Below are 16,177 nucleotides of genomic sequence, written 5' to 3' on the forward strand. Positions count from 1 at the left end.
CACTATACTATGTGTAGGCGCTGTGCTTTGACTTGAGTGCACTGCCACGTGCGAGATCTGAAAGCCGGATTTTGGCCACATCCTCAGTCTCTGGCAGCGCGCGCATTTTGGCATTGTTATTTTGTTTTTTTGTTTTCTTTCTTTATTTTTTTTCGATGGCGCAGAAGCGTTGAAGAAGCAGATGAAGGTAAAGTAGTCACTGCTTGCTTAAGATGGCTTACTTTTGTATTGTCGCAATGCTTCGACTGCTCTTTAGCAGATTTTTCTACCATCAATTTTCTTACATGACATTTTCTACCAGAAGCTTGGTAGGAACACACTAAGAGAGTGGTTCTGTATGTTTTAGTCAACAGTGACCCCTCGAGTCATCTTTGAAGGATCCCCCTTTGAATGCATCTGAAGTTCATGCGTTCAAAAGAAAACCGCTCTCAACTATGCTCTGCAGAAATTTCCACTCCCAATGTCTTTCTGTTTCATTTCCCAATCAGCCTACGATAAATGGGGAACAAAATTGTAGCATACATCTAACAGTGCACAGAGGTCAGTTTAAAGTCGGTTGTATTCCAAAGTCTGGTTAAACCTCGAAGTGCTTTCAAACCTTCAATCTGACTTGCACCCGCCGTGGTTGCTCAGTGGCTATGGTGTTGGGCTGTTGAGCACGAGGTCGCGGGATCGAATCCCGGCCGCGACGGCCGCATTTCGATGAAGGCGAAATGCGAAAACACCCGTGTACTTAGATATAGGTGCACGTTAAAGACCCCCGGGTGGTCGAAATTTCCGGAGTCCTCGACTACGGCGTGCCTCATAATCAGAAAGTGGTTTTGGCACGTTAAACCCCATAATTTAATTTTTAATCTGACTTCCAGCGCTGTGGTGAATGCGGATGGCTTCGTTAATCGTTCATCCACCGGGTATTGCAATGGCTGCGGTGTTCTGGACCTTCCGCACTTCGATGAGGTTAAATTCGAATATGCTCGCGTACTTAGACTTAGGGGCACGTTAAAGAACCTCGCGTGGACTAAATCAATCAGGAGCACTCCACTGCAACGCCTCTCATAAGCTCTAAGTTGCTCTCGAACGTTAAACCCCACGACTCAATAATTCAATCCCTACGTGCATGTTTCGCGCCACAGGTTTATGATGTCACAGCTGCATTCCCAGCGGACGCCCACCGACCTTCTCGCTGAGCCAATAGAGCTCCGTGGATCAGGCTTTCGAAAAACTGGAGGCTTTCGCACAAAACTAGCTGCAGCTGAAGAGACTTGCGATATCTATTCCAGGCCTTGCATGGCGTTTCGCTAGACGACATGTTCATCAGCCAATCTTTCAGGCGCACGTTGAAAAACTTGCTCTAGCAAGCTGCACATGTTACATGCCTCAGTGAAGCCACCGAGTTTGCTGCTGCTAAGCACGCTGGCACAATCTAACCCATATAGGGCAAATGACGGCAGTTACCTCCGAGGATTTCAGCGAGCCCATTACATAATTTCACACTTTCTTTTCTGCTTCCTGAATGGATCAACACGTGACAGACAAGAGGCTTTTGTTGAAACATTAAGTACAAATTAGTAGCGAAAGTAATATTTTACGTGCTTTCACGTTTGTAATGCACATATAACGCACGAGGGGCTTCAGACAACAACCTTCACGAGCCAGGGTCAACACTAGGTATAACTTGAAATCGTAAGGAAAGAGCCGCTTTATGTGGCAGAGGCCTAGCTGGAACTTGCCACCAGGTATTAAAGAGCACGGGACAAATTGAAATATGCCAGAATAAAAACACTCCCCAATCATTTACACCAACGTGCCCCAGCCTTATGCCTAATTCTCAGTTTCCGAGAGGGCGGTCGAAGCAACGTGTTGTTGGAACGGCCGTATTCATTACGACGCATCAGTGTGATGCTCTCGCAAATGAGTAAAAAAAATTTGAAGAAAAGCAACTCGTTTGGAGCTTCGCAGTGTTGCAGTCTACATTATCGAGCGTTCCATTCGCGTTCCTCCGTAACGCACCGCGAGAGCTTCCCGCTAACGACGCACCTAATTTTCCCCGACCTTAAGCGGGCACCGCTAATGCATCGCCAAGAAGCTGATTGCTCCGGTGGCGAATTCATCGAAGCAAGCAACACGCTAGAAGGCCTTCAGGCTTCGCGGCATCGGTTCTAGAAGTGCGCGCTGTTTTAGTGCCATTCTAGACAAGAACAGAAAAGGGAGACGAGTGTGTGCAATGGTTGTGCTTGTAACAAAAACGCACACAAGCACACGCGTACAATAAGTTTAACATCGAATTATTCAACTCCTTGAATGAAGTAGGAATAACAGCAAAGAAACTTTACGTGAGTGCAAATTATTTCGAAGAACAGTTCAGTGAACGCTTCCTTGCCTCGGAAATTTTTCTTTTTGGTCGTGACACGACGCTTAGGTTCGCTGCTTCGGCACTGTGACGAGAGTTGATAGAGTTTCAAAAAAGGCTAAACGGAAAGGGGAAAAGAAGAGCAAGGAGTTTTAGCCGTCCAATGACTCAAGAATGGGGAGGGAGGAATGATAGCATAAAGAGGCCGATGCGAAGGATTTCGGGCCACCTTAATGCCGCCCGAGTCGTCATTAAGGAAGCGCATCTAACAGCGCTGAACCAGGCGCCAATTTCGGTGACGGTATCTCAGAAAACTACAGCGTTGGAGAAAAAGATAGCAATAAGCGAAGCTGGTAGGGAGAGGGTGTGCTTATGGTACTGCCTTCGTAATCGCTGGGCGCATTATGTGAGATCACTGCTTCGCCGGTACTTCCGCAGGCGTTATGCTTCGGCACGTGCGAACATACATACTCACTACCACCTCCTGGCATTTTTCTCGCTTAGTACTAGAGGTAGACGGATTCAGTTGGGGGATCAGTAGGTGAGGTTTGAAGTACGCGCTCCCGGCTACTTCATCGCACTTATATAACGGCTAAAGCATCGTTACTGATGAAACAAACAAACAAACATGTAAATAAATAAATAAATAAATAAATAAATAAATAAATAAATAAATAAATAAATAAATAAATACTAGTGACTGCACAAGCGCATTTGTTATTTATACGATAAATATTCGTGCAAATATTGTTGAATATTGCAAAAATAAAAAATAAATAAAAAGAAACTTGTATTAGGTCAACAGATCTACCTGATGAATAAAGGGAAAATAAGACATCCACCCCTTCGTAGCAATTGCCACAAAAGAAACCCATACGGGTTCCTCGAAAGAAAAGCCTCAAGCAATTGCTTGCAGCAATTGCTACGAACGGGTGGATGTCTGCTTTTCCCTTTATTCATTACTTGTCTCACCTTGCGCGTTTCCGCCGAACTACTGCGTCAAACACTTGCCGTTGTTTCGTCTTGTAGACAAATTCGACTTCGCCCTGCCATCTGCAAGCCGCGTGGTTAGCTCAGATGGTGCAAAGCGGCTGCCCCAGAAAGGCGGTGGTCCCGGGTTCGAGTCTCGGACCAGGATGAATTTTTTCTTCAACAAAGAAACCCGTATGGGTTTCCTTTGTAGGAATTGCTACGAATGGGTGGATGTCTGATTTTTTCTTTATTCATTACTTCTCTCCACCTTGCGGGTTTCCGCAGAACTACTACGTCAGATCTACCTGATGTTCCACGTAACTTGAACGAAACTTTAAAAGTATGCAAATACCACGTAGGTAGGCCGAAAGAAGGTCATGTTTGTCATCGCCCGGAGATACTCAGATTACTTTTTTGCATTCCGCACAATTACATAGTTAGTCTTAATTAATTATACGACATCTTAAACAATATCTTTGGCTGAATAGTGTGAATGAGAAAATTGCAGAGCAACAGCTCCCGATACAGCTTTCTGCTGCTCAATACGTCCTACGTAAAAGTGTTATTCCGAGCGTGAAAGATGCCCGCGAATGCACGCAATATTGCCACACGACGGACCACTCGAGGTACTTTACGTAGCATTGATGTGCTATGTAGGGGTCTTAGACCCTCGTCAAGCCTGTGAAAAGCTTTTTGTCTCCGTACCTATCATCGTCCTAATGATGCACACTGTAAATAAAGGCTTCTGGCTTTCTGTCTGACTTTTCTGTATCTGCGAAGATCTTAGAAAAATCTCCAAAGACCGTATGATCATGCAGTGCGTACATTTTTACTCGTTTAATGCACTGACATGCTATGTGTTTCCGCTGCATAGAACTCCCTGACCCACCGCGGTGGCTTAGCTGTTATGGTGTTGCCCTGCCAAGGTGGCGGGATCAAACCCCAGCCGCGGCGGCCGCATTTCGATGGGAGCGAAATGGAAAAACGCCCGTATCCCGTGCGTTGGGAACACGTTAAAGATACCCTGGTGGTAAAAATTAATCTGGAGACCCCCACTACAGCGTGCCTCATAATCAGGCTCCTTCGTGTGCGTGCGCGATCTCACCGCTGTTTTCCTCCCCCTCCCCTCCCTCTCCCTATCTTATCTTTCTATTCCCTCTCTCCCCTTCCCCAGAGTAGGGTAACCAACCAGACACATTTCTGGTTAACATCCCTGCCTTCTCTCTTTATGTCCTCTTATTCCTCCTCCTCCACCTCCTCATATTCGGACTGTAATTTGGCACGTAAAACCCCGGAACCATTGCTTTTTTTGCAACTTACTAATACCCCTTGCCGCTGGTCTGTTGGCTAACTTTTGGTTATTCGAAGAGCTCCATTTATCCCACGTAACTTAACTTATTCTGCTTTCTGCAATTCTGTTGTAAAAAGCAGAATATTACTTCAATTGTGTTTCTCCATAGCACATATGACCATAAAGGAGACGGAGTTTCAACCCTGAGTTAGTCTGTCGAGTACTCTCTGAAACAATGTGCCCCATACGCCAAAACAAAATGAAAAATTTTAATGTATGAGAACACCCATTACTATGTTTTAAGTATAGAACAACGTAATTACGTTTGTGAATTTGCGTTCATGCTAAATCAGCTTTTGTGCTTGATACATCAATGTAGCATCTGTTTTCTGTCTATGGCATGTCCAGCCCTTCGTTGATTGCTCGTTGCTCCCTCACCCGATTAAAGAGTAATCGCAGCGATTACGGGCTCTGGTATTCGTGAATAAGTGAATGTACGACTAAAGTGCAAACACGAAAGATTTCTTTGTGCTTCTTCAATGGCAATAAAAAAAAAACTGTCAAAACACGCGCCTCAATAGTCAAGCTAGTGTTACCTGAGTGGCAAAGATGTCTACAAGCTTCAGATTACACCGAGGGACGCCGGCGAAAAAAACATAATAAAGGATAATACAAAGTAAAAATAAGCCTGCATCGGGGACACGGGTACTATTTTGTCTGCTTCCGAAGAAGCGTCAATCAGTGGCCTTACTCGCACCGTTTGACGCCGAAAGGCAAACGATAAACTGAGACAAGCGAAAATTAATGAGGTCGACAGTGGGTTACGATGGTAGGAATGCTAGAAATACCTTGTGGACGGCAAAGCGAGAGGAAGCAATCAGGAGAGAAGAACAGCAGAAAAATGAGAGAGAGAGAGAGAGAGAGAGAGAGAGAGAGAGAGAGACAAGGCATTCGCATCCCTTGTCCCTCCCCCCTCTCAACGTTTCTACCAGATTATTATTGCCGTGGCGACATGTGAATATATACATCTTGCTCAGCCACGTCACCTTAGCACAGAGACGCCGGGTGAGAACGATGCTTCTCTGTTGGCTCCGAAACATTCAGCCTTTGCCCTTCCGGATCTCAAATTTTCGCCTGTCAAGTGAATGTATGAGGGGAAATGAAAAAGAAAAGGAAAACTCATAAAAGGCTGGAATGCCAGAAAGTGCCAGAAAGGTATCATGTAGAGACTTTTGCAGAAAGCTGTGTCTCGATGCTAGAGAAAAATGAATTCGGCGATAGCTGAAACACGGTGCTCGCCCCGTATAAATGGAGAAGGGGTGGAAGCAGCCGCGTAAGGTTACACAAAAGGAAGCGCTGGGTCTAGTAAAACAAGAGAGAGAGAGAGAGAGAGAGAGATAGAACGGGAAAGAAATAAGCTAGAGGCAGCAGGGACGGAAGTTTGCGAGAGGCGACGCCGAAAAGAAGGAAGCGTCGTCGGCTCTTTTCTATTGCTACGGCAGAAGCACCTTTGTGTCTCCCGATAAAGAAGACAAGGAGAGAAAGAAAGAAAGAAAGAAAGAAAGAAAGAAAGAAAGAAAGAAAGAAAGAAAGAAAGAAAGAAAGAAAGAAAGAAAGAAAGAAAGAAAGAAAGAAAGAAAGAAAGAAAGAATTGGTGCTTTCAGCAGAAATGATACGCCAAACAGAGCGCGTCACAGAATGAAGTGCCAAACTGGGCAAAAGGAACAAGGAGTAGAAGGCAGAATACTGCAAACAAACGAGATACAATGAAAGGGAACGGAAAAGCGAGTAGAGCCTGGAGTGAAACCCGGAGCCTCCATTGCTGCCACCGGCGATGTGAAGAAAGGTGTCGGGGTGCAGCTATGTTGTGCACTTTATTGTTTGTTTCATTGAAAAAAATAATAACGAGAACGACGAACACAGCAAGAAGGCTCGATCGCCATCGTCGCCTTCATCGTCATCATCATCATCACCGCAATCGGTAGCTTTCCGCTTACGCTGCACTTCGGTCCTCATTTTCCCCGGTGTGAACGGAAAGAGTCTGAGAGCGAAGAGAAGGATAAAGAAAAAAAAAAGACGTTGATTGCAGATGCCGTTCATACAGTCACCTCCACCACCGGGGGGCCCCTTCGCCCTCTCTTCCCCACATCCTCCATGTGCCACGCCCTTTTATCCTCGCGCCAGGGTTACATCCCTGGAGGCATGCTTGTCTTGTTAGTTAAAGGCAGTCTTCGCGCCGCTTTTGAATCGGCGGTAGAATAAAAAAAGAAGACGAAGCTCCGAGGAGGAAGCGTCGAGCGTACAGAGGCGAAGAGAAAGAGATGATGTCCAGGGTAACGCAAGAAGGTCGTCTTCGTGTCTGTTTCGTTCACGAGATGAAAGCGAAGGTTGCTGGGAAAAAGAGCCCTTGATGAGGCGCCAAATGGGGAGCCAGGGTCCCTCGGTTTCTGCCGCGCCAGCGTCTTTCCGGGGCCTCGGCGGGAAGTTGTCGCTCGACGATCCTATCCCGCGTGGGCTCGTTGCATTCGCTGGGAATTTTCTTATCTCTTATTCGCTTGTATTTGTTCGCAACTTTTCTTATTTTCTTTTTCCCCTTCTTGCTTTCGGTTCGTTCAGTTTATTTCCTTTGCTAGCTCCTCACTGTCTACCCCCATGTCGTGGCTTCGACGGAAGGCGTAAACGAAGCGGTGCCTACGAGATAACGCGAGACCTAGGAAAACAAAAGCAATAAAAGATGATGAAGGAGCGATACCGCTACGAGGGCGCATTCGTAGGCCACAGGCCGCTTTCGCAAGGGCTATTTTCAGCATGGTTGAAAGCAGCCTATGGTTGCTTTGCGATTAGAATTTTTTGTTTACTTGTGTTTAGAGCGAACTGCCTTGCTGGAACTTATTTTGTATGCAATCATATGTGCACAACACGGTATACAGAGTGTTTCAGCGAACACGTTCGAATATTTTTGAAGGTTGCCTGTGGCAGATATCAAAATTCTAGTTCGTGAGCTGGTCTACTTGAAGAGGCAGGCATTACTTGCACAAAAAATATGAGAACATTTAGGGGGTTTTATGTGCCAAACCCACTTTTTGATTATGAGGAACGCTGTAGTGGGGGACTCCGGAAATTTGGACCACCTGGGGTTCGTTATTGTGCACCTAAATCTAAGTACACGGGTGTTTTCGCATTTCGCCTCCATCAAAATGCGGCCGTCGTGGCCGGGATTCGATTCCGCGACCTCGTGCTTAGCAGCCCAACACCATAGCCACCAAGCAACCACGGCGGGTGACGCAAAAAAAAAAGAAAGACAATTAAATGCATAATTGACTAATTAGCAAGTATTCACTCATTCAAATTCTAACTAATTACCTTTGGAAATACTAGTCGTGGAGTAGGCGAATTCTCAGGATGACGCCAGTTTCGATATATTAATTCGCGAACGTTGCGGAGAAATTTATTCGTGCGTTCCAGTTAATTTTTTAACAAAAGGTCGTTTTATGCATTGAACCACAAGAGTATCTGGAATCCAATGTAATTGAAAGTTTGGAAGTTTATTTAACATAAATAACGTATACAATTGCAAAACACACACTTTTGGGCCTCAACAAGTTTGTTAAAGAACTCCGCAAAGTTCGGAAATGAATATCTCGAAACTGGTGTCATCCTGAGAATTGGTTCCAAGTGGATCCGCCTTGTAAACGCGACAGCTAGAGTTTTCATTTGAGACATGGGCCATAAAGTAATTAGGTAAAACCTTATTTGCTAATTTTTTTTTAATTAGTCGATTATGCATTTCATTTGTTACTTTTTTTGCAAGTAACGCCCGCCTCTTCGAGTATAGACCAGCTCATCAACTATGATTGTTCCATCTGCCCCACGCAACGTTTAAAAAAATTTTTAAATGTTCGCTGACACCCGATAGATTTCTACTTTTGTAACCAGTCCAAGGCAACTTAAGCAACAGTTTCTGGCTTAAATAACAATTAACAAAACGGGGAACCGTTTAAGTCCTTAGCTTTCCGCATCAGAATTTCCGACAACGCATCGTATGATTACTGCGGTCGTGAGGAGCACCCTTCAAAACGTTCTCTTTGACTGTCCTCGCTACAATATACAAAGAAGATTACTCGCGGCTGCACTTGCTCGCTTTGGTCAAAGACCATCATCAGAGCAAACCGTTTTTGAATGCGACCTCACAATCCATCGCATCTAAAGGTGACGAAGGCCCGTACTGCTACAGCTCTCACGGACAACAGACCTGCACAAACGGGTGAAGCCTGAATTGATGTTAGTTGTGGCCTGTCTGTCTGTCCGTCGGTCTGTCTGTCTGTCGCACTGCGACGACTGGACGATCGGCAGCTGTCTGTGCAGGTGTCACTTGAAGACCGTCCCCGTCCGTCGTAGCCCACAAAGCTAGGAAAGGCAGTTTTGTCTTTCTTGAGAGCGACTGGCCTGTGTGAACGCCTTTGACTCGCTCAGGCCTTCCGCATGCGTGCGCGATCTCACCACAACTTTCCTCCTCCTCCTCCTCCTCCTCCTCCTCCTCCTCCTCCTCCTCCTCCTCCTCTCTTTCTTTCTCTCTCTCTCTCTCTCGTTCTCTCTTATCTTTCTATTCCCTCTTTCCCGTGCTCCAGAGTAAAGTAGCCAACCACACGTGCTTCTGGTTAACATCCCTGCCTTTTCTCTTTATCCCGTACTCCTCCGACCTCCTGCCCCACGTTCCACAGTGTAGGGTAGAAAACCGAACGCACGCCTTATATCAAAGGCGTGTTCGAATAATTTTTTTCCTTGATCGGGCGCTGTGTGGAAAATAGGAAGAGATGAAACAAAAACATACTGCGAAAGATGAAGTAGAAAAAGTTATGTGGGGAACGCGCCATATGCCCTGAAAAAGTAAAATAAAATAATAACGAATGTTTCTCAATCGGTAACTGAATAAAGGGACAAAACTTTCATAAAAAGAACTGAAATTCTATTCTTTGTATTGACCTGTTTTGTCTGTAATTTAAAGCGTCAACTCTTTCTTTTAGTTGCTTATTTATTTTTTATATTATTAATTTTTATGGAGGGGGAGGGGAGGGCAAGTGAGAGCAATAAAGTGTTCCGACGTTCAGGGTTGACCATACAGCTAAGACACTCCCACTAAACAATTTTTTTGATGTCACTTCTTATCCTTCTTTGTTTTAACGAAGAGACCAGTAGATTTGGCCGTACTAGCAGGAAAGTTAATTACAAACCATAGTTAAACACAGTTTCGTCCGTAATTAATTATTCTAGCGGTTGCGCTTGGCACACACCATTATGCTTGTCATTGACAATGCATTCCGCAGTTTTCAAAAATGCCATCTCACAGTTCACAGGGCCTCATAAGTTCTTTGAAAACCATTTCACTCTATTCTGGTATTGTGTGCGTACGCAATGTGTGTTTACTCTAGCTGGCTCAACTGAAATCGAACACAAGGAGCGCACCTTCTTAAAAAATAAATAATAAAGGAATCAAGATGAAACGCTGTGTAAAAATGACCATGAAAGTATTATTCTCCTTCTTTGTCTTTTCTTTTTATTTGCTCTTATTATTTTACTTCCATTTTGCGCTTGAGATTTTTCTCTGCGTAATTTCGGTAAGAATATGCTGCTTCTGCTTCATTAGTTACGACAGGAACACTTCTATATCGCTTTGGGCACAGCTTGTAGCTATCTTTGAGTACAGTGAACCAGCGTACAGCAATTTATGTCCTCAGTATCTTCGAACGCGGTCAATTATTGTATCTATAATGTTCAAAACCGCACAATAAAAACAAAACAAGCCACGTAGATAAGAATGCACATGTTATATGACTGAATCAGGGCTCAGAAAGTTTACTTTATAAAGATCAGGATCTTTACTGTGGTGTCATAATTTGCGAGAACGATCGAGCATAACCAAAATGGGAGTGACCAACGAGGCAAACAATTGACGTGAACCTTTATTTTCTACCGCTTATAGCGCCTTCGTTGTTGAGGTAACGATGACAAAATTTGAGATGATCATATATAAGTTCACTGCAAGACTAGAACGGCTCTCTCAGAGATTCCTAACCACACATTTCCCAAGTCAACCGAAACCGAAGCCATTTGCGCCATGTTGTACCCCTTTTTTATTTTTTTTATTTTTAATTTACCACTACTGTAGGTCTTCTGCAGACCCATACAGGGAGCGCGCTTACATCATCATAGGCATGTAATAAGATACAACAAGTTCCCAAGAAGACAACAGCAAAACATGAGGTAGATCAGAACACTTTTCAACAACAAGTGCATCAATATTATATTACCTACATCGTTACACTTCGCGTACATGAGAAGAGAAAATTTAGCATTATAGATCGTATGCTATACATGAGAAAAGAAATGTACAAACGAAAACAATACAACACTACAATATACTTTCAGCAGTTTTACAGCAGGAAAAGTAGTTATACAGGCTCCATTAGCTGCTCAACTAGTGAACACAACTCATCTAGATTTTGATTATTTACAGCTTCGCTTGGTAGCGCATCATCCAAACGTTCACAGCGCTTGGAATGCGTTTCCTTCTCCTTCGTCTTAACAGAACATAGGTTTCCCATCCCATACACTACATGAAATGTCATTTCCTCAATATACATGCAAGCCGCTTGGACAACCTATAATTGCTTGGCATTAATCGGTGGCGCTGTTATGACGGCTAGGGCCCCTGGGATACTGGCATCGCTACCACCGTAATCGGTAGTAGCAACACTCTAGATTGAGGACGCGCCTGAGCAATGTAATAATCACCCGGGAAGCCCAAGACGTTGTTTTTACTGCGAAAATACTTAAGTGGTTGGCTTTGTCTCTCTGTCCATCTCTCCATTCAGTCCGTTACGCTGACGACGACCGTCAACATCGCCAATGCCACACAACGACGACTTTTGTCGTCATTAAGCCACCTCGTCATCCTCAGTTTCGCCATTGTCCCAAGAGCAGGAGGAATAAACTTTTATTGTACAACCAGCACTTTATAATGTCCGGGCCTAAGCCTCCCACGAAGGGAAGTCGAGGGCTTCCCTCGCCGCCGCTTCGCGGGCGTGCTGGGTCGCCCAGGTTTGGTCGTCGAGGGCGGAGATCCGCAGAGCCTCATGCAACCTCGACGAGGGAGTCGTGGTGTTGGTCTGTGTGTACTGTGCTGGACACTCCCACGGCATATGCGGAAGCGTAGCCGGGTGAATGTCACAGCACCCAAGAAAAAAAAAAAACATTATCCACAACCGCCTCCAGCAGGATTCTTACCAAAGTCAGTGAAGCAAATCGAGTGCACTAGCCACTCATCCATCGCTGACTAGTTAGCGAGTACGACAATTTATTTATTTATTTATTTATTTATTTATTTATTTATTTATTTTCTAGACCCGTATTAATTGCAGAAAGGAGTGGTATACATGAGCAACAAGGACATTCATCTGCAGCAAATAAAGACTTAGCAAAGCTTGTTGTTTACGGCTGTTTTGAAACTTGCATTGTTCGGAATAGTGGCCATGAAAGCAGGCAGGTGGTTTCAATACAGACTTGCTCTTGGATAAAAGGAATCCCGGCGCAACTTTGTTCGACAAGACGGTACATCAAGTTTAAGTTTGTGATCACAACGGGATGATATGTGTTATGGACACCTTATAAGCCCGACAACCAAATTTTATTTTTCAAATTTTTACTTTACAACAATACGTTTTATTACGGCGTCAACCCACTCGCCTAACAAGGTACCCTATGAACACATTGGGTTCCTTGTCTAGTTCCGCGCAGGGAGTGAACGTAAATCTTATGCTTTATCTCTTTGTTTGGGTGATCACCGGGCTATGCTTGTGACGGTTTCCGGATCGACAGACGCTGTTGACGTTGGCAGCGGATTCCATTCAAACGTATTCCAACGTTTTCAATAAATAACATGTTCGTACAGCGTACGCGTCCCTCTCTCTCTCTCTCTCTCTCTCTCGTTCTCCTCTCATACGCAGACTAACTGAGAGACGCAATGCGTGCTATAGAAGTCGCTTCAACACGAAACAACACGTGGTTCAATCCCATTTCAATTCCGTATTTCGCTCCTTCGTGCCTTCTCGTCTTTTGCCATTGACAATGTGCGCGCGCGAGAATGATCCAAAACGCCTGTCTTGCTTAATAACAAAGTACAGTAATAAGTAGAAAGAGAGAAATACATCGCAAGACTCTGAAACTTACAAAGCAGAGAAAGGAGACTCACATTCAGGTAAAGAAAAAACTCAAATTCCGCTAAGATGTGTCCAGTAGACAGGACGAGATGTCCACCATGTACACATTCATTTTAAATTCATGGCAGCAGAGATCGTGATAGGCTTTACTTAGTAGAATGACGTTTTCCCGCTCTCTTACACTGTCTTTAAAACGGGAAATCGTTTCTTTCTCTTTTTTTTCCCTCTCTGCCCGGGATTTGTTGACCTCCCCTCTCGTCGTCATTCCAGTGATAGCATTCCATTTCGGTGATACGCATTAGCCCATGTGTTCCGCCATAGCTTCCTGTGACATACGCGAAAGAAATCATCTATATACTTCGTGTACCACGAAGGCACGTGACATTTTATAATCTCCTTGGACCTTTCCTTTATTCGATGTTTAACACCAGAATACAGGATTAAAACGAAAGCTACCCGATACAAAGTAACTAGAGCGTTGTCTGGTCCGTCCTCGGGGCGTTTTGCGAATCTCGGTGACACTTAAGAGACGCAGCAACGACAGCTTGTCCGAAGAAAAAAAACGACACTGAGAATTGAATAAAAGAGAGATAGGATGCATGTAATAACTGATGGAAGGAGGGCTTCCACCTAGCAAATGGTGAAGCACCGGATGGACAGCGAACCACTGAGAAAAATAAAAGCGCAGTACGCGCCACAGGCACCCATCTCCCAAAGTCTATCGAATTTGAATTATGGTAATGCAGTGTCCGTTGGCGTCAGCCTACCTCATGCTAGCGGGAAAAAAAGAGGAATAAAAAAGGGTGCTTTACGTGTACCAGTTTCGTGTTCGTGTCTCTGTTTTCTAGCGCGCCTGGGCCCACCTCTTGGCTTCATTCTCCACGCCCTAATGCTTTCTAATGCACGAATTCGGTCTAGCGGGAGATTTGGCCCCTTCCCACCTTTTCAAGGCGGCAGCGAGAGGAAAGAATCACGTCCTGTGTTTCGTTCGCTGCCTCTTGGGCATCTATGTGCGTTTATACATCCCCGTTTTTCTAATATTGTTATCTTTCGCCACAAATTTATTCTCTGCTGCATCTCTTTCTTCTTCAAGTCGAAGGAAGAAAGCTTCTTCGCTCTATAGTGTTGTATCATTCTGCTCGTCCATTTTCCATTTGCTCCCACGTTCCTTCTCTGTCCCGTTTTTTTTCTACTTTTTCTTTTTTTAAAACTGGCACTCGTTCTTTGATCTTTTAACTACATTCGGAAAACGGAAAGAGTCTGGCTGTCTTGCAAACCAGCGCGCGAAATGGTTTTGTCGGCGTCTGTGTGACGGCGAGACCTTAAGAGCTCATTTCCGTCGTATTTCACCGGCGTCCGGCACGTTCCGTGTCAACCTGGGGAAAAAAAGATAAGAAAGAAGGCTGAAGATTTCGAAGTGACGGGGTGATTTATTTCGGGGATCTAAAGAAAAAAAAAAGCTTCTTACAGGGGTCGCGGTGCGGGAGTTTGGCCCTGAGCACGGTTTTACATGTCGATGCTCAAAGCTGCGTTACATAAAAGCAATGCAGGTTTTCTCTAAACTAAGCGGAAAGCGTTCCTCACGTCTCAAAGATTCGTGCCTGTTAAGCGGTGAACGAATGAAGACTGCTTTTACGTTTTTCACTGCGTAGGAAATTTCGTGGTGATTTTGTGAACAAACGAAAGAGAGAAAGCAAGAAGAAGAAATGGAATGAAGCCAACTAGATTATCATCCGGTTTGCTACTATACACAGGGGGTAAAGATAAGTGGGAATAGAACGAGGAAAAGTAAAACAAACGAGAAAATTGATTAATCTTTGGAGATATTCTCATTTGTATTTTCTTGGATTCTATTTGTGTGATTATATACTAGTTTGCCACATTTTGGTGCATTTTATAATTCAAAAACAGCGTTTACTACAACGAGTACATACCGCACTACTGCGAAATTTACTGCCACTGTGTTAGACGCAACGCGAGAAGTTTGCGTCTCATTTCTTCGTCTTGTGAAATAGTCAGTGGAATGGAGCAAACGTAAACGGCATCGATCTCCAACAGCAAATCTATGAGGCTATTGGGCACAAGGCACTTATTACCTGCGCTTGGTCAACATCAATCTTATTGTTGAAAATCACGTCTTGTCGTGAAAAGACAGCAGACGTTTTGGCGATTTGTATGGAAACGGTTGCACTTTTTGCTGATTATGACGGCAACGCAAAGGTGACGGCGACGCACAAAAAATAAAAATATCTCGCTATGAACTTCAACCAACTCTCCCCACTGTGCACATTGTTGCTCTTCTCGCTGGTGTTTTATATTTTTCCTTCTCCCAATGAACGAAGCGTTTCAAGGCAGAGAATTGTGTACACTTTGCCTGAGGCGAAATGAAAGTTCTCGAAATTGTGAGCTCTAGCTCTAGTAAATGAAACTCCGCACTCATGCGATGCCCTCTTGCTAAAGGTACCTATTGTTAATACTATATGTATGGACTTTGGTACTTTTGGTAGTGGTTTGTTGGTGTTTATTAACTGCGAAACTATGGTAATTTTGGCTACTGAAGAGCCTGCAATCTAAAACATTCGCACGCACGCACACAGCAAACGAGAGAACAACAAAAATTTTAAAAAATATGCAATCAATAAAATCTTTCACAATTACAGTGGAGGAACGTGCTACTAAATATGACCGCGATGGCAGTGATTATGGCGGTGAATTAATAGCAAAATGGGTGCGTTACTTCTAAAGTCGTGAGGTGGTGGAATGGTGGTGGTGATGGCGCTATGGACGATGATAAAATCGAGCGATCCGACCAGAGCTGCGAGCCCGTGTCAAATCTCGTTCGTGTTCTCTTTCGGATGCAGGGGCCTCCACGTCGGGCCAGGGTCCCCGGTTCGTTCGAGAACCTCCGCCGCGGCTTCGCTTCCACAACAGCACGGGAGGCAGCCTCGAGTGCTCGGCCCGTGGCCACCCCACGCCGGAGCTCCGTTGGCTCGCCTTGGACGACACCGGCGTAGTTCCCGGTGCGCCCGCACTCGACCTGCCAGGCCTACGCCGAGTGCGCGCCGACGGGTCGCTGGAGTTCCTCCCGTTCCGTGCCGACGAGTATCGGCAGGACGTGCACTCGGCCACCTACCGCTGCCTCGCCTCCAACCGCATCGGGGTGGTCGGCAGCAGGGATGTCCACGTGCGTGCGGGTGAGTGCAACTCGGGGCCGTCGACAGTGTCGCGATTCTAATCGGACACGAAGCCGAAGGACGATGGCCAGTTCGGCCGGCCAGCGCCGGAAAATAATACGATCAAAGGATCGTGTGCAATTAATCCTTGCATTGCACTGGCCCTGAACGCAAT

At 45.0% G+C, this 16,177-nt stretch overlaps 1 protein-coding gene across 3 annotated transcripts in view; it reads left to right on the forward strand.

Moving 5' to 3' along the window:
• The window catches only part of LOC135921684 (cell adhesion molecule Dscam1-like), a 331,909-nt gene that overhangs the window by 143,961 nt on the left and 171,771 nt on the right, over positions 1–16,177 (forward strand). For all 3 annotated transcript variants that reach the window (XM_070535315.1, XM_065455983.1, XM_065455982.1), the window contains exon 3: positions 15,691–16,023. In XM_070535315.1, the coding sequence (XP_070391416.1) occupies positions 15,691–16,023 (333 nt within the window). The remainder of the gene's footprint in view (positions 1–15,690; positions 16,024–16,177) is intronic.

The sequence above is a fragment of the Dermacentor albipictus genome, chromosome 3, assembly GCF_038994185.2.
Source record: "Dermacentor albipictus isolate Rhodes 1998 colony chromosome 3, USDA_Dalb.pri_finalv2, whole genome shotgun sequence".
NCBI lineage: Eukaryota > Metazoa > Arthropoda > Arachnida > Ixodida > Ixodidae > Dermacentor > Dermacentor albipictus.